Source organism: Chrysochloris asiatica, unplaced genomic scaffold, assembly GCF_000296735.1.
Source record: "Chrysochloris asiatica unplaced genomic scaffold, ChrAsi1.0 scaffold00211, whole genome shotgun sequence".
Classification (NCBI taxonomy): domain Eukaryota; kingdom Metazoa; phylum Chordata; class Mammalia; order Afrosoricida; family Chrysochloridae; genus Chrysochloris; species Chrysochloris asiatica.
Window position 1 is genome coordinate 2,061,266 of NW_006408729.1, and position 24,138 is coordinate 2,085,403.

Genomic DNA, 24,138 nt, shown 5'->3' on the forward strand with positions numbered 1-24,138 from the left:
AGCGGCTGGTAGTTTTGAACCGCTGACCTTTAGAGTGATTATAATCCCCTCCATGTACCATCAGTTAACAGTATTTCTCTCTATTCATTTTAGCTCTTTTAAAAAACAAAAACACTCTAGCATATATAATAATTTACACCACCAAAAGGGCACATTCTGCAAGTCTGCCTCCTGGCTGCCAGCTCTCAGTCCCTCTCTTCCCATGAAACTAGAGTCCTCAGCTGCTCTCTCTCTCCATGTCTCCATCTCTCATGACCCTCTACTTTACCAAGCATGATATCCTTCAGGGACTGATTCCTCCTGACAACATGTCCAAAATACAAGAGACAAAGTCTGCCATTCTTACTTCTATGGAGCATTCTGGCTCTCTCGTCTGTGAATATGTTGTACTGTGGTGACTTGTGTATTGTTGAAATGTTGGAAGCTATGCCATCAGTATTTTAAATACTAGTGGGGCCACCCATGAGGGACAGGTTTCAGCAAAGTTTTAAGACGAAGATAAACTAGTAAGAAGGAGAGCCATACCACTTCTGAATGTTAGCCACTGAAAACCTTATGAATAGCAGTATAACAGGAAGAGCACCAGAAATCAAAAAAACTACACCACAGAGAGCACTCAGATCTGTAGGTGCTTCTACCTCAATTGTTATCTGAGCACTGATCAGAGCACGTGTGTGAGGAAACTACTCAAGGCTGGGAAAAGAACCACCAGTAGGGAGCAGGTAGAACAACCCTCTGAGCTCACACAGAGCTGTACTACTTTATGTTCTCAATTGCCAGACTAGAGAAACTTTGTAATAGAAGGACCATCAGGCAGAATATTCAAAAGGTATTGCCTTAATATTGTGTCTCTAATAAAACCTAAAGGCAAATCTAACAAGGATCAGATTGTTCACCCCAAATTTAATTTTATTCAAATCTCAAAAACTAAGAAAATGGATACAAAAATATCTAGCACCCAACAATCCAAAATTCAAAATGTCTGGTATCTAATTAAAAATTTCCAGAAATACAAATAAGTAAGATAATGCAACTCATGATGAAGATAAAAATCAATCAATAGAAGAAGATTTTGAAATACAACAGGAAACATAATTTGGAGATGGGTACATTAAAATAGTTAGTATAATCTATTCCATACTTTATAAAGGTAGAAAGCATTAATACATTAAGAAGAGACAGAAAAGGTATATAAAAGGCCCAAAAACAATCTTCTAGAGATTAAAACTGTAATGTCTCAGAAGAAATATACACTAGATAAGATAAAGAACATATCTGACACTATAGAAAAAAAAGTGAACTTGAAGACATAATAATAGAAGCTATCCAATAGGAAACGCAGAGAAGAGCAAAAGCAGATCAGCAGTGGGGCAACTTCTTAAGGCCTAATACGCATTGAATTAGAGTTCCAGAAAAAAAGACTGAAAAAAACAAAACTGGAAGAAATGGTGACTGCTAAATTTCCAAATTTAATAAAAACCATAAGTCCAGAGACCCAAGAACCCCAATGAAGTCCAATCTTAAAAAACACATCTTGTACAGAGGAACAAAGATATGAATGACAGGAGATCTCTTGTCAGAAACAAGGCAAGTCAGAAGACGGTGGCGCAATGCTTAGTAACTGAAAGAAAAACATTGTCCACTTACATTTCTGTAGTCTTGAAATGTATCTGTCAAAAGTGGAGAAGAAATAGACTCTTACAGACATACAACAACCGAATGCATTTGCTTTTATCAGACCAACTACAAGAAAATTCAAGGAAGTGCTTTAGACAGAAAAAAAAAAAGTATCCTAGATAGAGTTCTTGACTCATGAAACAAGAAAATGGTAGGCAAGTGACTAAATACAAAATATTTTTTATTTTTATAAGTTTCTTATGAATTTATTTTACCATTTTAAAGTAAAAGGTAATTGACTGTTTAGAGCAAAAATAAAAAAGAACACTGGATTGTGGAATTTATACCATACGTAGATATAAAACATATGACAACAAGAACACAAAGGCCAGAAGAGAGAAAATAAAACTGTTATAAATGTCATCTACGGGCACTGTAGGATACGCAGTTGACTGCATGGCCAGTTTGAACTGCAAAGTTGACGGTTCAAACTTATCCGCCACTCCTTGGAAACCCTATACCGGGTTGTTAAGAGTTGGAACTGACTCAAGAACACTTAAGAACAAAAACATATGCAAAGAAGTATAATTTACTTGATAAGCACTAGACCACAAGGTCGGTTTAAATCGCAAGGTCAGCAGTGCAGACTCACTAGCTGCTCCTTGGAAACCCTATATGGGTTTGCTATGAGTCAGAATTGACTCAACAGCACTTAACAACAAACAAACGTAATATTACTTAATATAAAATAAGTGAAGGAAGTATAAAACCTTAAGAAAAATACTAATAATACAAAGAGGTATTTTTATTAGAGTCCTGGGGTGGTGCTGTAAAATAAGCACTGGACTGCTAATCACAAGGTCTAAGGTTTAAACCCACTATCTATTCCTCAGAAATTCTATATAGGCTCGCTGTGAGCCAAAACCAACTCAACAGCACTTAACAACAACAATATAGCTAATAAATTAATAAATGAGATTGTTGTTGTTGTTGTTAAGTGCCATCGAGTCGGTTCCGACCCATAGCGACCCTGTACAGGGTTTCCGAGGGCGTAAATCTTTATGGGAGTAGAAAGCCTCATCTTTCTCCCGCGGAGTGGCTGGTAGTTTCGAACCGCTGACCTTAGGGTTTGCAGCCCGATTCGTAACCACTACGTTACCAGAGCTACTTAAATGAGATTAAGTAGAATCATAACTACTAATCCAACAAAAGGCAATAAAAAAGAGAGAACAAAGAATAAATATGACAAATAGGAAACATGTATATATGGCAAGATGGCAAATGTAAACACAGACATCTCAATAATCACATATAAATGATCTATGCACCTCAATTAAAAGACAAACTGCCAGCTTCAATTAAAAAAAAAAAACATGACTCAATTTAAGCAGCGTATAGTATATTTACTTATATTTTAATACTCAAGTAGTTTAATACCAAAAGGATAAGAAAATATATTCTATGCCAACATTAGTCCAAAGAAAGATGAAGTAGCTATATTAGTATCAAAATAAATTTTAGAGCAGAGAATGTTTCCAGGAAAAAACAGGGTTATTTAATAATGATAAAGGGATAAATGCTTCAATAGAACATAAGAATCTTAATGTCTCTCTAACTAATATAAGAACTTTAGAAAAAGTGAAGTAAAATATTACAGAAATGAAATGGAACATTAATAAATCTACAAATTATTTGGGAATTTCAACATTCCTCTCTTAATAATTGATAGAACAAGTTGATACAATATTAGTAAGGATACAGGAAATATGAACAAGACTATCAAACAACTTGACCTAATTTGCATTAACAGAACACTCCACTCAGCAAGAGCAGTACAAACATTCCTAGTTCAAGAAATATTTACCAAGATAGACCATATTCTGACCTTCAAATCAAATCTCAATAAAGTTAAAATGATTAAAATATTATAAAGTGTTTTTTTATCATGTTGGAATTACAACAGAAATCAGTAACGAAAGCTATCTATGTGAGGGTATGTCTTAATTAAGATTGGATATGTTATAGTTAAATACTGAAGCTAAATGATGAATACAATGAAGTTATGTTTGATAACTTCTCTAATAAAATATAAAAGAAAACAAGCATGCATGATGATTACTAACTCATGCAACAGGAAAAAAATGGAATGTCATAAATGTTAATATGTGGAAATGCAATATGGTGTGGAAAACAATTTGGTACTTTCTTACCATACATCCTTAGAGTTCCACTCCTAATAGTTAACCTAAATGTTTACATGTTATGTGGCTTTCCCATCAAAACCTGAAAACAAACAAAATGTCTTTCAACTGATGAATGAGTGAAGTATGGTACATAGACTCAATGGAATACTACTTGGCAACTACAAGGAATAAATTACTTGATAAATGCAACATAGATGAATTGCAAATGCATTACTCTAAGTATAAGAAGGCAAACGCAAATGGCTATATAATATATGATTCCATTTATATGTCATTCTTGAAAATGTAAAGGGATAGACAACAGATATGTGGCTGTCTGGAGAGATGGGAGAAGTTGACTACAAAGGGACACAAAGGAATTTGGGGGGATGATGACGTTATTCTTTGTCTTGATTATGATGTATGTATGAATGTATGTATTTTCCAAAACTTATAAAACTATACATTATAAAGGGTGAATATTATCGTATTTAAATTATATTACAAATCTAACCAAAAGTAAAGAAGTTTATCACAGTTAATAACAAGATTAGGACTATAATTCTGCTTCTTGTTAAAAATACCTTACTCTTCTATACCAGTGGTTTCTCAGACCAACAGCATCACCTGGGAATTTATTAAAAATGCAAATTCTTGGATTCCATCTCAAATCTACTGCAGCTAATTCTGATGCATGCTAACTTTTGAGAAAAACTGTTCTATATCACTCTAGATCAACGAGATCAGCATTGTTGAGAGTAGGGACTAGCATTAACATTTGTATAAAATGTCCCACCATAAAGTGCTAATATTTATAATTAACAGCGAGATTTGAAACTTTTTGCACTATACCAGTGTGCTACAGTGAATTATGAGTCTTCTACCATAATCTTTGTAATTCTTACCAAATGCCTGGGCTGTTGTTGTACACTGTCTGTTGACTCAGAGCAACCCTATATAGGGTTTCTGAGAGTGGCTGGTGGGTTTGAACTGCTAACCTTGTGGTTATCAGTCCAATGCTTATTCTACAGCATCACACTACGGCTAGGTGGGACCCTGAAAATAGGATGTATAGAATTCCAACGTAGGGATTAGTTTTGCTATCCCAGTAAAGTTTAAAGGGGGTGATTCAGAAGCAGGAACAGAGGATCTCAAGACCATCAAGAAAGGAAAACCAGAAGTAGAGCATATCCTTGGGATCACAAGGTTCCTGCAAGGAGAAGTGGGTGTTGGCAGAGGAGGCAGTAGAGGCATCAGCTTGGATGAAGGCATCGGTTACCTGTCCCACTGAACAGTAAAGCTGAGACACTTCTGGGAGAAGCTGGCTTGCAGAATTGGGTCTCCTTTGGACATTTATCAGCAGAGGTAAAGGAGCCTACAAAACTTTCCCTGAACAGGGCAGAGCCCAAAGAACCACATGGCTGAGAAAGGATTTGCCCTGAACAGGGCAGAGATCAAGGAACTGCAAGGACCCCTAGAGAGGCGCACCAGTGGTATGGTTAAGAAGTGGTACTCCTGACCGGAAAGAGGCTGTATCCCCGCCTGAATTGCACCTTGTTAACTTCCCCAAGAAACCCCATAGTCATGAGTATAAGTTCTGTGTAGAACCCCAAAGCACAATGTGATGGCTGGTGTCAGACTAAGATAAAGAAGGTTGGAGGGTGGCAGCATGCCTGATCTCCATCTCATAGGAATTGGCCTCAGGCTGATGTGGAGAATGATTCTCTTTCATCCTCATGAAGCCAGAGGAGGTCAGACACAAGCCCCTAGGCCGTGTTTGCAATCAGATAGGTATCACCATCCTTGTAATTATCTGGAAATAACTGTTGCCTTGTGTCTGTGTTCAAATACTCATACTATTGGGCTAATACTCAAAAGTGGCCTCTCCATGTGACCTTTCCTCATTTCTGGATTCAAACATGGATTTCACAGTTGGCATAGGATTTAAAAGCAGCCCCTGACTCATAATACACACTCTAAATGCTTCCAACCTCAGTTCATACTTTGTACATTTTCTCCATGCAGCTCTTTTTTCTGAACATTAAGCTGAATCATATAATTGCCAATATCCAATTGTTTTTGGATTCTCAAAAACAGCCATTTCATATGGCCTGCACTAGCTCACTGAGGGAGGTCTTGTTTTTTCTCTGTAGTTACCAATCTACTTTTAGTGCTTACCATTTGGCATTTGCTGTAAAGACTAGAAAATAAATAAACACATAAATAAATAAAAAGGCAAAGTCAAAGGCTGCCAGGAAGTGGAGGGTATGTGATCATTGGTGAAGAAAATGGCCTAAAACAAAATCTAATAATGGAACTGATTTCCCATCAAAGGAAAATTTCAAAGAACTAAAAATTGGTTCAAATAAATAGGTGATATTTAGGATATAACTAAAATACCAAACCAAGATAATTTTTATCAGGAACAGCACTAAATGAATGGATAAGAAATAAAAGAGCAACAAACAAAATTACAGCTAATTAAAAAAATTAAAAGACAAATCACCCAAATTAAATAAAACCTATAACCATCACTTGTTGGTAAGTGCTGTTGAGTCCATTTCAACTCACAGAAACCCTGTACAGGGCTTCCAAGAAGTTCATGGTGGCTTTGAACCACTAACCTTGTGGTTAGCAGTCCACAAGCCACAATAGAACTCCATATACTAAGTTGTTGGTGGTGGGTGTGTGCTGTGGAGTCGGTTTCTGACTCATAGTGACCCTGCATATTTGTTTCCGAGGCTGTACATCTTTACATTGGAGCAGAAAGCCTCATCTTTCTCCCAAGGGACTGCTGGTAGTTCCAAACTGCTGTCCTTGAGGTTAGCAACCTGACTTATAACCACTACACTACCAGAGATCCTTGACTTATTAACCTACTCCTAAAATATCAATATTTTAATGTGACTTACATATATTAAAAATAGAAATTAAGTTTTTCTGAGAATTTATGCTAAGACAAAAGTAAAGAGAAGCACTCCAAAGAAAAGTAATTTATTCAGTGCCATCTTTTTATGTTCTTTTGTTGGATCAATGCCTTGCTTGTGAATCTATAGCTAAAGTTGCAGTATTAAAACAGGTTATATTGGTTCCTTTCATTTCCAGTATTGACAAGTCTAAGGAATAACTCTGGCTATCTTCCAAAATTTCGGTATTGATAGCAAGTTAGCACTTATTAACAATAATCAATGTCATATCATAAATACATATGTGACAAGTTTGCTCATGTTATTTTATAATATGAGTTAATGTAAGTTAAGTATAGAATTTTTGACATAGAAGGGGCCTGGAGATAGATTCTGTAGCCCAACTCTCACATTTTGCTGTTGTTAAGCTTCATTGAGTCAGTTCCAACTGATTTGTTGTTGTAATTAAATGCTGTTGAATCAGTTCCGACCCACTGTGACCCTGCATAGGGTTTTCAAGGAGCGGCTGGTGAGCTTGAACCACTGACCTTGTGGTTCAAACCAACTTTGCAGTCCAATGCATTAACCCCCAGAGCCATACTAGGACACAGTGGCTGGTGAGTTTGAATAACTGACCTTATGGTTAGCAGTCCAGTACTTATCCTACATCACCACACCAGGACTTCAACTCTCATATTTTATAAAGAAAGAAATTAAGACCCCAAGAAGTCATGCAACTTGTCCTAGTTGTACAGCTGAGAGTAACAAATGGAAACCAAATTCTGGTCTCCAGACTCAACACAGTTCTTTCCATGACACTGGAAATATTTTAAAAAATTGATAATAATTTTAAAAAAAGCAAATGAATCATAAAAGAAATAATATACTTAAAGAATACCGTAAGTAAAATTTCCCAACTAAAAATCACATTAGATAGTAAGTATACCCTTTGGTTGGGTGATGATGCATGGAGGGGATTGTAACTATGGCAATGAAATGATATATGATAGGATGAATGTAAAACTAATGTTCTCCCATGTAAACTATCACATAATTCACAATAAAACATTAAAAAACAAACAAACAAAAGGCTAAACTTAGATTAGATGATGAAAATGTTAGTTCAATGAATGAATGTAGCTAGGTTTCTACCAGTTATGAGGCTTCACATGAAATTCCTTAGAGATAGGGAATTTACTTCTATCCCTGCTCTAGTTTCCCAATTAAATAACCTAGTCCAGTAGGATAATGCACTGGACTGCAAGGTTAGTTTGAACCGCAAGGGCAGTGGTTCAAACTCACCAGCCACTCCTTAGAAACCCTATACAGGGTCGCTATGAGTCGAAACTGACTCAACAGAATTTAACAACAACAACAGTATTAAAACAACAATAACAGTTGTCATTGAGTTGTGTCCAACTCATAGCAACCCTAGGTATTTCATTAGTTTTGACTTTCCAGAAGTAGATTACCAGACTTTTCTTTTGAGGTGCTTTGGGTAAATTTGAAGTGCTAGCCTTTTGGTTAAGGAGTCTTGGTGGTGTGTAAGGATTAAGCACCCATTCTTAAAAAATGTTACCCATAGTTTGTTATGATTAACAAAGTTGAATGCCTTTGCATAGTCAATAAAACACAAGTAAAATCTTTCTGGTATTCTCTGCTTTTAGCCAAGATCCATCTGATGTCAGCAGTGACATCCCTCATTCCATGCCCTTGTCTGAATCGGGACTGAGTTTCTGGCAGTTCTCTGTTGATGTATTGCTGCAGCCATTTTTGAATTATGTTTAGCAAAATTTTACTTGAACAATAACGACATTGTTCAATGATTTCTGCATTCCATTGGGTCACCTCTCTTTGGGATGGGCACAAGTAGCTGTTGTGTAAATTTTCTGGTATAGGTGAGTAAGCACCTACAAGTACTGGCATCAGATTGTTGAAAATGTTCAATTTGTATTGTATCAATTACTGGAGCTTTGCCTTTCACCAATCCCTTCATTGCACTTTGGACTTCTTCCATCAGTACTTTTGGTTCTTGATCATATGCTACGTCTTGAAATGTTTGAAGATTGACCTTTTTTTTTTTTTTTTTTTTAAGAGGGGTACAGTGATTCTGTGTATACATGCTATCTTTTTTTGATGCTTCCTGCATCATTCAATATTTTGCTCATGCTGTTGTTAAGTGCCACTGAGTTGATGACTCATAGAGACCCTGTATAGGGGTTCAGAGGCTTTATTTGCAGGAGCACTTAACAACAACAACAACAAAAACAGAATATATATATATATGTTATATATATGTAAACATATATATAACATATATATGTTGTTGTTATTAAGTGCTGTCAAGTCAATTCTGACCCATAGCGACCCTGTACAGGGTTTCCAAGGCTATAAATCTTTACGGGAGCAGAAAGCCTCATCTTTCTCCTGAGGAACAGCTGGGAACAGCTGGTAGATTCAAACTGCTGACCTTGCAGTTTGCAACCTGATTCGTAACCACTACACTACCAGAGCTACTTAACATATATATAAGCAGAAACCCTATACAGGTCACTATGAGTTGGCTATATATATATATATCCTGTTTATATATGCTTATATATTTTTTATATATGCTTATATATAATATATATTATTTATATATAACACACACACACATATATATAACATATACAAATAATATATATATTATATATATATATATAATATACAAGCATATATAAACAGGATATATATATATATAGCCAACTCATAGTGACCTGTATGGGTTTCTGAAGAGTGGCTGGTGAGTTTGAACAATTGACCTTGCAGTTTAAACTGATTTTACATTTAAGTGCTTATCCTATGGCACCACACCAGAACTCCATATATATACATATAAACATAATATTTGACATATAACAATCTTCTCAAGCTATCCTTTCAAATTTTCTATTCAGCTTTTTTACCTTATTTCTTCCATTCACTTTTGCTTCTCTATATTCAAGGAAAGTTTCAGAGTTTCTTCTGATGTTCATTTTGACCTTTTCTTTCCTTCCTGTCTTTTTCATGATCTTTTGTTTCTTTCCTGCATGATGTTCTTGATGTCATCCCACAAGTCTACTGTCTTCAGTCATTAATGTTTAATGCATAAATCTGTTCTTGAGATGGTCTCTAAATTCAAGTGGGATATATTCAAAGTCATATTTTGTTTTTTGTGAACTTGTTTTAATTTTCTTCAACTTCAGTCTGAATTTGCACATGAGACTTGATGGTCTGTTCCTCAGTTGGCCCTGGCCTTGTTTTGCTTGATGATATTGACCTTTTTCCACTGTCTCTGCACACAGATATAATCAATTTGATTCTTGTGTATTCCATCTGGTGAGGTCCATGTATATAGTTGCCTTTTTTGTTGTTTAAAAACGGTATTTTTAATGAATAAATTTTTGGTCTTACAAAATTCTATCATGTGATCTCCAGTATCATTTCTATCACCAAGGCCATAGTTTCTCATTACTGATCCTTCCTCTTTGTTTCCAACCTGTGCATTCCAATCACTAGTAATCATCAAAACATCTTGATTGCAAGTTTGATCAATTTTTAACTGAAGAAGTTAATAGAATTCTTCTATTTCATCATTACTTGCTTTGGTGTTTGGTGTGTAAATTTGAATAATATTGGTAACTGGTCTTCCTTGTAAGTATATGGATTATCTTATCACATACAGCAGTGTATTTCAAGATAAAGTTGCAATGTTCTTTTTGACCAGGAATGTGATGCCCTTCCTCTTCAATTTGTCATTCCTGCCGTAGTAAATCATATGATTGTCAGGTTCATAATGGCCAATACCAGCCCATTCAGCTCACTTATGCCGAAGATATCAATCTTTATACATTCCATTTCATTTTTGCCAACTTTCAATATTCCTAGATCAATACTTCATACATTCCAAGATCTGACTGTTAATGGATTGTTAAAGCTGTTTCTCCTCAATTTTAGTTGTGCTCCCATCAGCAAATTAAGGTTCTGAAAACTTTATGCCATTCATGTCATCACAGTCAACTCTTCTTTGAAGAATCAGCTCTTCCTCAGTTGTGTTTTGAGTGTCTTTCTTCCTGAGAGTCTCAGATTTTGGTACTATAGCTGCCAATATTCTAATATTATTTATAATGTTTTCATCTTCTGGCACTGTATCTTTCAATGTTACACTGCTATTCATAAGGTTTTTAGTGGCTAAACATTTAAAAGCAGTCTGCCTCTCCTTCTTCCTAGTCTGTCTTAATTTGGAAGCTCTGCTGAAACCTGTCTACCATGGGTGACCCTGCTGGTATTAAAAATACTGGTGGCATAGCTTCCAGAATCACAGCAACACACAAGCCACCACAGTACGACAAACTAACAGATTAGTGGTGGTGGGAAAAAACAGCCTAGGAAATCCTATGGGGGCAGTTCTAGTCCTTCCTAGATGGTTGTCATGAGTCAGAATTGACTTGATGGTATACAAAAACAGCAGCAATCTTTTAGTCAGTAGTCAAGCACTTAAACCTTTGCACCAACTCTAAACCAAATAAGCCAAACCCATGGGCACTGAGTAGATTGACTCACAGTGACCCTTATATAGGGTTTCTGAAACTGTAAATCTTCACAGAAGCAGACTACCTCATCTTTCTCCTGCAGAGCAGCCAGTGGGTTTGAATCATTGACCTGTGGTTAGCAGACCAACACCTAAACAACAGCACCACCAGGGCTCCTTTTTAACACCTATTGTTGTTGTTAAGTGCTGTGGAGTTGGTTCCAACTCAGACAGTAACCCTGTACAGAGTTTCTGAGGAGTGGCCGTTGAGTTTGAACCATTGATCTTGCAGCTTAAACTGACTTTGAGTTGAGTTGATTCCAAATCACTGCAGTCCTATGTGTTTCAGCGTAGATCACGAGAACTTTTCTGTCAGGCCTCTCTGAGTGGACTGGAAGTACCAATCTTTTGGTTAACAGCCAAGTGCATTAACTGTCTGTGCTGCCCAGAGACTCCTAAATAACCATTTGTCCCTACTGAACTCCTCAAAAAATTGTTAAGCCATGTTACAGAAACAACAAATTACAGACAATACACTGAATGTTTTATAATAACAAAGATTATTAGTAGGACATTTCTTTTTCCTCTAAAGGATATGATTATCACAAAGATTAAGCAAAACCAAGGAGAAAAAAACACTTCAAATTAACATGAGTCAATCTGCAAAAACACTAAGCAATCAACTAGTCTGAAACCATGACAATTACCCTGCATTTCAAAGCTCTGACAGGTCAGTCAGGAACTGGAAAGGGTATTCCAAAACAGACGATGAAACAACTGTCATATAGAACAGGAAATGGGCCAATCTTTCAAAAGAATGTTGAAACAAGTTCATATAAAGCACACTTGAATTTTTCAAATCAATTTAAGCTTCTTCCTTCAACCTAGAGTGTTTTTTCTGCTAACATCAAAAGAATCAGATTTTAGTGACTTGAAAGCTCTCTCTCTAGGTTTTTCACACTTGAATATTTTAACAGTCAAACAAAGAAATGCCTTGGAACATGAAAGCTCAATCTCCCCAATAACAACCAATTTGAAACTTGATCTAAATTCAAAGGCTGAAATGCTACCATCAGTTTAATTATAGTTGGTTTAAACAATTCCTTTCTTTTGAATGAATAGCCCAGATTAACTGGAATTTTAGCATGCACCATTTAAACCAAGATTAGGAAAATATTGAAGGTTACTTTACAGAATTAAACAAAATTAATCTAAACATTCTTATTTTGGATTAAATTGATTTTACCCATTATATCCAATAAATGGGACTTCATTCATTAAAAATCTGAGAAACATTGTCTATACTGACAAACACTCAAGTAATCCAATCTGTACTAATTTTAGCAAGAATGAGGTTTTCTTTATTCGACTTCACAAAATCAGGCACCTAGCCCCATAGACAAGGGCAGACATGTTGCGTGGCCATTTGACAAGGAGTTTTATTAACCTAACTTGGAAAAAGCCCCTCCTCCATCTCCCCTTTACTGGGTATTTTGGAGTTTATAATCTTTCCCTAGCCTACTAGTCCCTATAGGGAGCATTCTCATTTAAAGTTAGTTTCATCCCCTCCCAATGAACTTCCCCTACTTCTTTGATGGGTGCATACTTATTTAAAAGACTCTAGCAGGTCAAACTAGTCCCTTTTGTCATGCCAACTTGCTACACCCAAAATTTCCTTGATTCTAAAGATGGATCACCAACAGCTATTTTTCACAAAATTGCTTGTTTTATTTGTGTGGCAAACTCTTAAACGAGTATGTCACCTTGTGTTTATATTTCAAGCTTAACGAAAGATAAAGCAAATTTTCAATCCTTGAATTCTTATTTGTGAACACATTCTAAGTAGCACAGAGCTGAGACAATGTTTATTTATTCACTTTATGCTCCGAATGTTCACACTATAAAACTAAAGTCAGTAGTTCATTAAAGGAATCATCAAGATGTTGAGACCATCTACGAAGTGTTAGCTTCTGCTAAAATTAGTTTTCTTACTTCTATTTCCTCCTTACCATTATTTCTAGAAGACGGTGTAACTAGTGTCAAAAGTGCTGTCTAGATCAGGTGACCATATATTTTACCATCAAAAGGGAGCCACTTAGGAGAGTGAAAAGGGTGCTATAAATAATGAGGCCAAGACCACAAGTGCAAACTGGCAGTTTGAGACAAACTGACATGTGGTTACCTTACTCCTCATAGTCCAAGTGAGGGCACAAGGCTTTCATGGTTTTTGAGATCCTCTGATGATCTCAGGAAAGTTCCTAGTCAAAAGGCCCTGTTTAGTTAAAATCCCTGGGACCCACATTTCATCTGTTCCTGCCTTCCACAACATCATGTACTTACCCAACCACCATATCCTTGGGTCCAGCGGTCACTGTACATATTCCATCCTCACAGTGTTTCCCCACCAGGCTGTGTGCATGCAGGTGGATGTTTTTTCCATTTGTGACCAGTTGAACAATAACCTTTGCAGGTCCCATATAGTTGCAGATCTATATAAGAAGCACATTTCAAAAGTCAGCATATCTTACTATACAGCAATATGGAAAAGTGTTTATGAGAAAGTATAAAGACATAAAATTAAACATGCATATACACATATGAGGACTCCTGGTGTGGTGCTGATGGACCACAAGGTCAGTGGTTCAAACCAACTAGCCGCTCTTTGGAAACTCTATCAGGGTGGTTATGTGTTGAAATCAACTTGATGACACTTACCAACATCAACAACATACATATATGACCACAGTTCCATTTTTAAAAATAAGCACTGACAAATGACAGAATGAAAATTCGAATGGTGGTTGTTTTGAGCAGTGGGAAGATATACTCCAGAAAGCAGACCACTTAAAATGCAGTATAGATTAAAGTTGGTACAGTGCACCTTGGGGGATACAGTGCAGCTATAAAGCACTCCCTTCCTAAAAAGAGCTTGCTTTCATTTGCACCCTCTGCACATTTTTTGGTCATTTAAGCTGAGTGAATGACTGGTGATAAGAGGATGTATTATTACTCTAATTGAAAGTAAGAGAAGGAAAGTGGTAAACAGAAGCAGTGTATCCTAACTCTGCCACAATGAGGCAGGAGAGACACTACTGTCCAAGGATCTGCTTCCAGAGGGTGACAGTGGATGCTCAAGCCAAGCACTTAACCCACAAGTAACTGTTAGAATATTTCAGCCTTTGCAACCTCTATATCATGATCTCTATTACTGAGTTACATATGACCAGGACACAATGAGCTTCCTCAATTAAAAAATGGAAATCCTTAGATTTGACACGTGTTTAGTTCTAATAAAATACACTTTTTTATTAAAATCAGATTTTTTCATTGAAGCTAACTTATCTTTTGTACTATTATACCTTAATAATGATGAGGATGGCAATAAAAAAGAAACAGCAAGGAAATAATGAGTTCTTAAATGAGAGCTTCGACATTGTTGTTCCTCCAGTTGGTCTTCTAGCTCTCTATAGAAGGCCCCAGATTTCTTACCTTGAGAAAGCCCAAGCACTAAAATCATGCCTCTAAAAATAAGCTGTAATAAACTTATCTTTTACCTGCTAGAATCTATTAAACCAGAACCCTGTGATAAATTCAGCCCAACTCTTAGGTATAGTGTATGCTGTTATTAAGTTCCATTGAGTCATCTTTATAAGGTTTTTGAGGAGCAGCAGGTGGGTTTGAATCACCGACCCTGTGGTTGACAGTCCAGTGTTTATCCTACAGTGCCATACTAGGACTCGGGATATAGTGTATAGTATAGTGTGGCTCTGTGGGCTAATGCGTCAGACTGCAAAGTCGTTTGAACTGAAAAGTTGGTGGTTCAAGCTCACCAACCACTCCTTGGAAACCCTATACAGGGTCGCTAAGAGTCAGAATCGACTCAACAGCACTTAACAACAACAACATAGTGTACAGAAGTATTGCCACACAGGGTCACTGACCATCTGGGTTTGCCTGGACTGAGGAGTTTCATGGAATGCAAGACTTTCAGTGCAAATGAAGTGATCACCCTATCTCTTTAGCTCATATGGTCTTGATTTGAGGAAGTACATGACCTAAATCCAAGATCTTCCAACAATACAACCATTAAAAAAATCAATCAATCTGCACAAGCAGCTCAGAATCCCAAAAGGAAAGTAGACTGGAATCCCACCTAGAGATGGCTCCTTGATGGAAGTCCTTCTGGTCTAACTGGTGAAGAACCTACATCTACCAATAAGACTTCTGGGAAAGAGACAGACTCTCTTTCAACAAGGCCATGCCTAATATCAGCATTATCAAATGGACTCATATTCATGAGGTAGGGTCTTGGTGGAATTTTCTCAGAATGGAGTTTTCCAAATTCTAATATTTTGTCACAAGATTTGAGAAGTTTATCAGAACTGGAAGTTTTCCTCATATAGTTTTTGGGAAACTTTTCCCCGAGTAAGAGACAGACTCTGTTGTAATAAACAGTATAACTCTACTGCAATTTTAGTGCCTCTCTGCCTGACTCTTGGTTCATAGTAGCTGTAAAAGTTTGCTTCTGAATCCTTACCACCCCTTTCTAGGAGCAGGAGTGACCTCTAGTCCTTGTAGAGCAAGTTAATCCCAAACAGGATTTAGGAGTAAATTTGGATTTGCCCATCTCAAAGCACAAATAAACAATTTCCTAAGCAGGTATACAAAGCAATCAAACAGACAAAAACTCAAACCAAAAACCCAGTTGCTATGAAGTTTACTCTGACTCATGGTGACCCCATGTTTATCAGAATAGAGCTGTGCTCCATACAGTTTCAATGGCTGGATTTTCACAAGTAGACTGCCAGGTCTTTCTTCTAAGTTGACTTGGGGTCAACTCAAATCACCAACCTTTCAGTCAGCAACCAAGTATGTTAACCACTTGCATCTCCTAAGGACTCTTAAAATTCCGAGAAAACCATCCATTAAAAATCTCATGAAGCAGAGCTCTATTCTGATGCACATGGGTCCCCCCACCCCCAAGAGTAGAAAATGACTGTGTGGCCAGGACACTGGTTTTAAACAGGTATAGGCATTGTGGGTTAATGTGCTGGACTGCAAAGTCATTTCAACCACAGGGTTGATAGTTCAAGCTCACCAGCCACTCGTCAGAAACCCTATACAGGGTTGCTTTGGGTAGGAACCAACTGGATGGCACTTAATAACAACAACAAATCATTTAAACAACAACAATAACAAAACCCTCTGAGCACATAGCTAATTACGAACTTAGTGCTTTTCTATTTATAACAGACAGGAAGTCTTTGCCCCTAAAGCGAAGGACAGGGAATGACAAGTTCTGGGTTTGTACTGAAGATGGCTGTGGTGTCTCCTTGCTCTCTGGATTGGTGAAACCAATCCCAGTGCCTTGATGACCATATCTGAAATCTGTCTTATACTATATATCCCATAGGGACTTCTTCAGTAATAAAGAAACAGTGAAAGAACACTAAATAGACCTTGTCATTTCATTTCTAAGTGACACTGAGCCCAGGAGAGCAACAGTTTAAGGCACAATGGATTGCTTCACTTGTGTGAAATCAGGTTGGCTTCTCACTTCAACAGGAGACAGGGAGGAATACAGCGATTACAACCCAGTCACTTGGGTTTCTGGATTCTTCAGTGTTACTTCTATATGAAGGAATTAGTCACTGGCATAGAAGGAAAGAGGTGGGAGGTGTCCTCAAACAGTACTCATATCTTTTTCACTATTACTTCATGATTGAAGGGTGGCAAGAATGAGGAACTGCGTAGTCTCTGAGGTAAAGGACCTGAAAATTTGCCAGTGACTAATGTGGTGTTGGATCCCTGTGAAAGAATCTAAATCAGCATGGCATCATCTGGTTTTTACATTGACCACAGGCCATGACAGGGAGGCCCCTGGGTTTTGTGGACTTTCCAAAATACTGACTGAAAGAAGAAAGCTGAAGTGTGGGGGCAGAAAAAACATGATACTATTTTCAGTTTAGATGGTTCTTGAAGAAACTGGAATGATAATTGGGGAAGAGTATACTTTATAAAATGCCATGATCATTGTATCACTTGCAGTTGATTCAGAATACCATTGGTTCTATGGAGATCATACTTTTTACTCAGTCTCTCTTTTACATCTTTGAATAGTGGCTCCCTTGAAAATTGGTTATTAGCGAGCATCTGTGTCTGCGAGAAAGGGCGGGTTATTGCAGAAAGATTCTCTTTATAAACATAAATGGTCCAAATACTAATTAAGCTTTCAGTTAGCTCAAGGAGACAAAGGTAATCAAACACCTAATTAGCTACTAAAGAACAAAGACTTTGGGGCAGACTATGTGGGTTTGAACACAGTTCTACCACTTAGTTTGTGTGTGACCTTGGGTAGTGTTGAGTTTCCTCATCTGTAAAATGGGGATAACTCAAAGCATTATTGTGAGAACTAAGAAAATCAGTGCATATAAAGTGATTAGAACACTTCCCAACAAATCACAGCAGTACACAAGTGTTAACCATTATTCTATATAATATTATAATATATTCTTCTACCTTGTTGTTTTTGTTAGGTGGTATTGAGTCGGTACCGACTTATAGCGACCCTATGCATAAAACAAAAACCCTGCCCGGTCCTGAGCCAACCTCACAATTATTGCCATGCTTGAGCCCATCGATGCAGCCACTTTGCCAATCCATCTCGCTGGGGGGTCTTCCTCTTTTTTTCTAACTCTTCACCTTACCAAACATGATATCCTTCTCCAGTGACTGGTCTTTCCTGACAATAGGTCTGAAATATGAGTGACCAAATTTGGCCATCCTGGCCTCCAAGGAGCACTCTGGCTGTACTTCTTCTAACACAGATGCGTTGGTTCTTTAGCAGCCCATGGCACTTTCAATATTCTCCTCCAACACCATAACTCAAAAGCATCAATTCTACAGTCTTCCCTATTCACTGTCCAAGCTTTCGCATGCATATGAGGCTATTGAAAATACCATGGCTTGGGTCAAGTGTACCTTAGTCCTTAAGCTTACATCTTTGCTCTTCCACATTTTAAAAAGGTCTTGTGCAGCAGATTTGCCTAATGCAATAAATACATCTGTCAGTTTGTCGTACTGTGGTGGCTTGTGAGTTGCTGTGATTCTGGAAACTATGCCATGGGTATTTTAAATACCAGCAGGGTTACCTATAGGCACTCTGGTAGCATAGTGGTTATAAATCGGGTTGTGAACTGCAAGGTTAGCATTTCGAAACTACCAGCTGCTCCATGGAAGAAAGATGAGGCTTTCTGCTCCTGTAAAGATTTACAGCCTTGGAAACCCTGTTCTGGGTCTCTATGGGTCTGAACCGACTCGACGGCACTTAACAACAACAAGGGTCACTCATGGTGGAGAGGTTTCAGATGAGCTTCCAGATGAAGACAGACTAGGAAGAAGGAGTGACGAACTACTCCAAATGTTTAGTCACTGAAAACCTTATGAATGGCAGGGAAACACTCTTCTACCTAGAGATTTAAAAATAGTCCAATTGTGCTGAGATGGTTTTAAAAAATAATAAACCTGTTGCAATCACTGATATGAAACAAAGAATATGATTTGTTCAATGTAACACTGATGATCTTGTCTATAAATCTTCACTCAATTCACAATAAAAAGTTTTTTAAAAATCCTGTTTAAAGGCAGGTAAGTGGGATAAATGACTGATTCAGACAACTTCTATTCCCAGGGTAAGCTTTTTCCTCAGAGTATTGTATTTTATTGGGCTTGTTAACTTTCTAGTAGTAATTACGTTATTATAATAACACCATTCCTGGGAGTGCTCAGCATATCTTGGCTTCCTTGATGAAATCAAGACTTTGCTCCAAAAGCTTTCTGACTCAACATCTGACTCAATGAGGACCACAGGCTACATCTGCTTTTTGAATAAGAAATAGAAACCAAGGGTCTCAAATAACACTGAACTTAGTCAAATCACCTCTTTTTATGTAAAGCAACTCTGTCATGCTGTGACAAAGTACAAAGGTGGCTTTTCAAAGATGATTAAGAGAACCACTTTAATATTTTCTGGGAAGTAGCATTTGAAACATCCAGTTTACTTTCTGGGTAAATTTGACCAAAGCACTTTGGCAGAATATAGAGTCAACATAAATGTAAGCCATGACACATGAAGTGGTTTTTTTGGGGGGATTACTTTTTCTCCTTAAGTGATGATGACAATATTGAAGAGAAGGTGGGAAAAAATCCACAATTTTCAAATAGAAATTGGCCACAACTTAACTGGGTATTTGACTTAGTCCTCTGCATAAACAGCAAAGCAACATGGTTAAGTCCAAGGGCTCTAAAGCAGACCTGCCTGGTTCAAATCCCTATTGCTACTTAATTAGCTGAGGGCCTGAACAGGATGCTTAACATCTCTGGACTTCAGTTTTTCCATTTTTAAAATAAGATTAACAATAAAATAAATCTCAAAAAGATTGCTTTAAAGATTAAATAAATTAATGCAGTATTTGGCATCTAATGGGATTAACCCACTGCCATTGAGTTGATTCCAACTTACTGAGATGCTTTAAGACTACTGCTTAGGGTTTCTGAGGCTGTAAATCTTTACAGGAGCAGACAGCCTCATCATTCACCCTTGGTGCAGCTGGTGGATTTGAACTGCTGATCTTTGAAGTTAGTAGCCCAACATGTAATCCACTACACCTCCTTCTAATAGGATTATTATTGTTGTTGTTAAGTGCTGTTGCGTCAGTTCCAACTCACAGCTACCATATATAGGGTTTCCAAGGAGCAGCTGGTGGGTTTGAATTCAAATATAAATCCTCCTTCCCATCGAGGTTCACTGATAAGCGAACATTTATCCATTCTTTCAGTGAGTATTTATTAAGCTCTTTTATGGTCCTAAAAGGGGCTCTGGGAGCATAGTTGGTTACGAGTTGGGTTGCTAACTGCAAAGTCAACAACTGTAATCTCCCAGCTGCTTGGCGGGAGAAAGATGAAGCTTTCCGCTCCCATAAAGATATACAGCCTTGAAAACCCTATACAAGTCGGAACACACTTGGAGGCTTACAACCACCACCACCACCACCACCAAGGTCCTAAAGAGCCCTGCTGGTACAGTGGGCTAAGCCTTAGGCTTCTCAGAAGGAGAAAGATGAGGTATTCTGCTTCTGTAAAAATTTACAGCCTTGGAAACCTTATGGGTCGCTATGAGTAGGGACTGACTCAAGGGTACTAGGGTTTTGTGGTTTTGGGTGTTCCTGGGTAGTACCAACAGCTAGCCAAAAGGTTAGTGGTCAGAGCTACCCCCTCCCTAATGTCTCCTCTCCCCTCCCCATACACACACAGAGGCCTGCCAAACTACTATAAAAAGTCAGCTTTTGAGAACTCAATAGAGCACAATTCTACTCTGACACATATTGACTCACCATAAGTCAGAATGAACTTGACAAAAATGGTTACTTGGTATGTTTCATGTACTGTCAAGGAATGAAGAACTACACAGTGAGCATAAAACAGGCACAGCTCCTGTTTTGATGGGGCTCAAGAGTGACATGAATTCTAATCCAATATTCTCACAACTAAATGTGCAACTGTGGAGCTACAAAGGATTTATCTATACCTATTTCTCTCTTTCACTCCCTCTCTCTTTCTCACAGTAGAGAGATTTGACCTGGTTAGAAAGTTGAGAAAAGCTTCCTGAGGGAGTAATACGTGAGAGAATAATAAAGGCTGAGATCTAAAAGATGATGGAACGTACCAAAAAAGGAGATGGTTAAGGTTTGAGGGGACCGAGAAAAGCACTCCTGCCAGGAGAACAGCATGTGAAAAGGCCTGTGGTAAGAGTCTTATCATTACCTACCCATACCTGCTTATCACCGCTTCTCAGTGATTTCTACCACCTGAGGTGTCCCTTGTGTCTATCTTTTACTTAGACCCACTCATTCATTCTTCAAGGTTGAGACCTGAATCTAAGTCTTCCATGGTACCCTCCTCACCACTTGAGCTCACAAAACTCCATCACTGTCCCTTTTGGGGGACTATACCTGGAAGGAAGAGGGGAGGGATCAGAAAGCCTACATGCAATTTATTACAAGAAGAAGATGATAAAACTAACTGGGAATTCTAGGGTTATTATTTTATCTCACTTGCTTGTTGCAATTCCATAGCACATACTATCTATAATTTGTAACTTTCTGAGTTTGATGGAAGGGAACATGTGAACTCAGCTACTCCTCATAAGATCCTGTGGAGTCAGTTGTGGCACCCCATTTTATAGTCAAGGGAACAGAGGCTCCTTAAGATGAAGTAGTGAGTGGTTACAGTTCTTGTAACTGTAGAAATAGGGCAGCACTTTCAACTTGGGTCTGCCCACCTGCAAAAGCCATGTTCTGTCCATTACATTGTGTGCTACTACCTGATTCATTCTTTTTTGTTGTTGTTGTACGTAGCTCGATTAGTCCCCTTAGTGTTTTACAAATGTACTTTGCTTAGTACATTATTGGCACATGGTAGATATTCTTGAAAAGTACAAATTTGGGGTGTGGGTGGGGTGTGGTGGTGGTTATTGTAAGAGAGGAGGTCTCAGAGTTAGATGTGACCGGTGGCAGAAGCGTGTTTATTCCTTCATAAAAAAGAAAAAAAGAAAAAGAAATTCTTGCCACAGACATGAATCTAGGTATTCATTTTTTATGCTGTTAGACTACAAGACAAAAAGAAAGGAAGGAAGGAAACATTGTTTTTAATGCTATATCTTTTCTCAGTAATGTAAAATAGGTTTCGCTGTTCTTTATTATTTATTGCGCATCCAGGTATCACAGAATAACCTTTATTAAATGAGATTGTACAGAATCACGTCTAATGCAGTTTCTGGTAAGTAAACTACACAGCAATGTTCAGGAAAGTCAGTTTATTCCTTCTTTCTGAGACGGGATTCCTCTGAGCCTCAGGTTACACATTCACAACATGGACTAATAATATGCCCTCAGGTATGCAGTGCTTCGTTCTGCTGTGCATAAGGTCTCTATGGGTGGGTACCGACTCGATGGTCCCTAACAACAACAGTAACTATTGTGAGGACTGCAGAGGGCCTGGTATATGGTGTGGTTGTTGTTGAGTGGCGTCAAGTTGGTTTTGACTTATAGTGACCCTATCTATGTAGGGTTTTTGAGGTGTAGCTGGTGGGTTTGAACTGCCGACTTTGTGGTTAGTAGTCCAGAGCTCATCCTACAGAGCCACACCAGGACTTGGGATGGTAGGTACCACAAAAGATCCAGTTTCCTTCCTTTTCTTTTACTGTTGTGGACCTATCAACAACCCTGAGAAGTTGGTGCTACTTTTCCCCATTTGGATAAGGAAATGGGGGTTCAGACATATTGAAGGACAAATGACAAAACCCAAGGAAAGACAGAGGATCTTGGAATTCATCCTTGATCGGTTAACTGTTGATGACATTGTTGTTTTTCCAGTAGTGCTCATGGATTTGCACTGACTCATTCATATTTTTTCACTGGGTTGGCACCCTATTTGATTGTTCAGCAACAATAAATGGTTTAAGATGTAGGCAGGGATTAGCAAACTGTGCCATTAAACACAACAAAATAGTCTAAGGGGTATATCAACTCTAAAGAGAAGGTGCACAAAATCTGTGTACATGTAACTCTGCTCTGAAAGGCTAGTTTTTCTGTCATACTTTGATCTAAGATTTCCTTTTTGTTTATTTTGTTACAAGTGTTTATTTATAAGTTATTTTGGGGGAATGCAAACATTTTTAAACATAAAATTAATATTACAAAAGTGGTAACTCTGGTATAATTTTCTACATTTCTTACCTTGTTTGTTTATTGACAATATTCATTCTCAAATTATTTTTTTTAACAAAGTATAAAATAAGCAATATGAAAATTAGTCAAAAATCATTGCTACATAGTTACTGGCAGCCAGGAGGCAGGCTTGCATATTATGCCCTTTGTTTATTTAAATGATTATATATTCCTGAGAGTTTTTGTGTACATCCCAAAAAACAAAAACAGAGGGAATAGAAGCAAAAATACTGTTGAATGATGATGCATGGCAGAGATTGTAATCATTGCAATTAAAGTATGAAGGTAAAACCGATGTTCTCCAATGTAAGTATCATTCAAGCCACAATAAAAACTTTAAAAAAAAAATCATTACTACAAAATCATACACATCTTTATTAAACAAAAATCCAAATGTGAATGAATTTACTGTTTTTCAACATATCTGCCTTTTATTTCTATACATTTTTCTGAAGGTAGTATTTCTATCTCTTTGATTTGATTTATACCATGTCAAAATGGCAGTTTGGGTATTCTTGATGGACTCAAAACGGTGTTCCTTTTAAATGTTCTTTGAATTTGGAAACAAAAATAAGTTTGAAGGGGCAAGATCAGGGTGTAGGATAGATGGGGTAAAGTTTCCTAAAGAAATTCTCAAAGGACAATCCTTATTATCTAGAAGCATTGTCATGATAGGAAAAAAAAAAATTCCTTAGTGCAACTTTTCTGGATTTTTTTTCTCACCAATGCAGTTTTCGATTTTCTTAAAGCTTCTTCATAAGTCCACATGATTGTCCTGTGTCCAAGAAAGTCTATCAAGATTAACTCCTTGGCATTCTAAAAAATAGTCAGCATAATCTTCTGAGCTAAACTCCCAGCCTTGAATTAACTGATCTAGCAGAGCCCCTAGAACATCACTGTTTTGATTAGTTTTTTTTTTTTTTTGTAAGGCATCTTTAGGAGACTGCAGACTTGCCTGTAGTCATCCATCCAATGATCACAGATACATGTTTAAACACGTTTTATTTGGAATAAACCCATGTATGTATGAATTGTAACCCCAATAGCAGTACTTTTTGACTTTCATTTTTTGTCAGACCTTCAAAGTGACCATT

The 24,138-nt window shown here is 37.5% G+C and overlaps 1 protein-coding gene across 1 annotated transcript in view; it reads right to left on the bottom strand.

Moving 5' to 3' along the window:
• NFKB1 (nuclear factor of kappa light polypeptide gene enhancer in B-cells 1) overlaps positions 1–24,138 on the bottom strand; it is a 162,481-nt gene that overhangs the window by 80,263 nt on the left and 58,080 nt on the right. Inside the window, exon 5 of the mRNA XM_006872726.1 lies at positions 13,599–13,747. Within this exon, the coding sequence (XP_006872788.1) occupies positions 13,599–13,747 (149 nt within the window). The remainder of the gene's footprint in view (positions 1–13,598; positions 13,748–24,138) is intronic.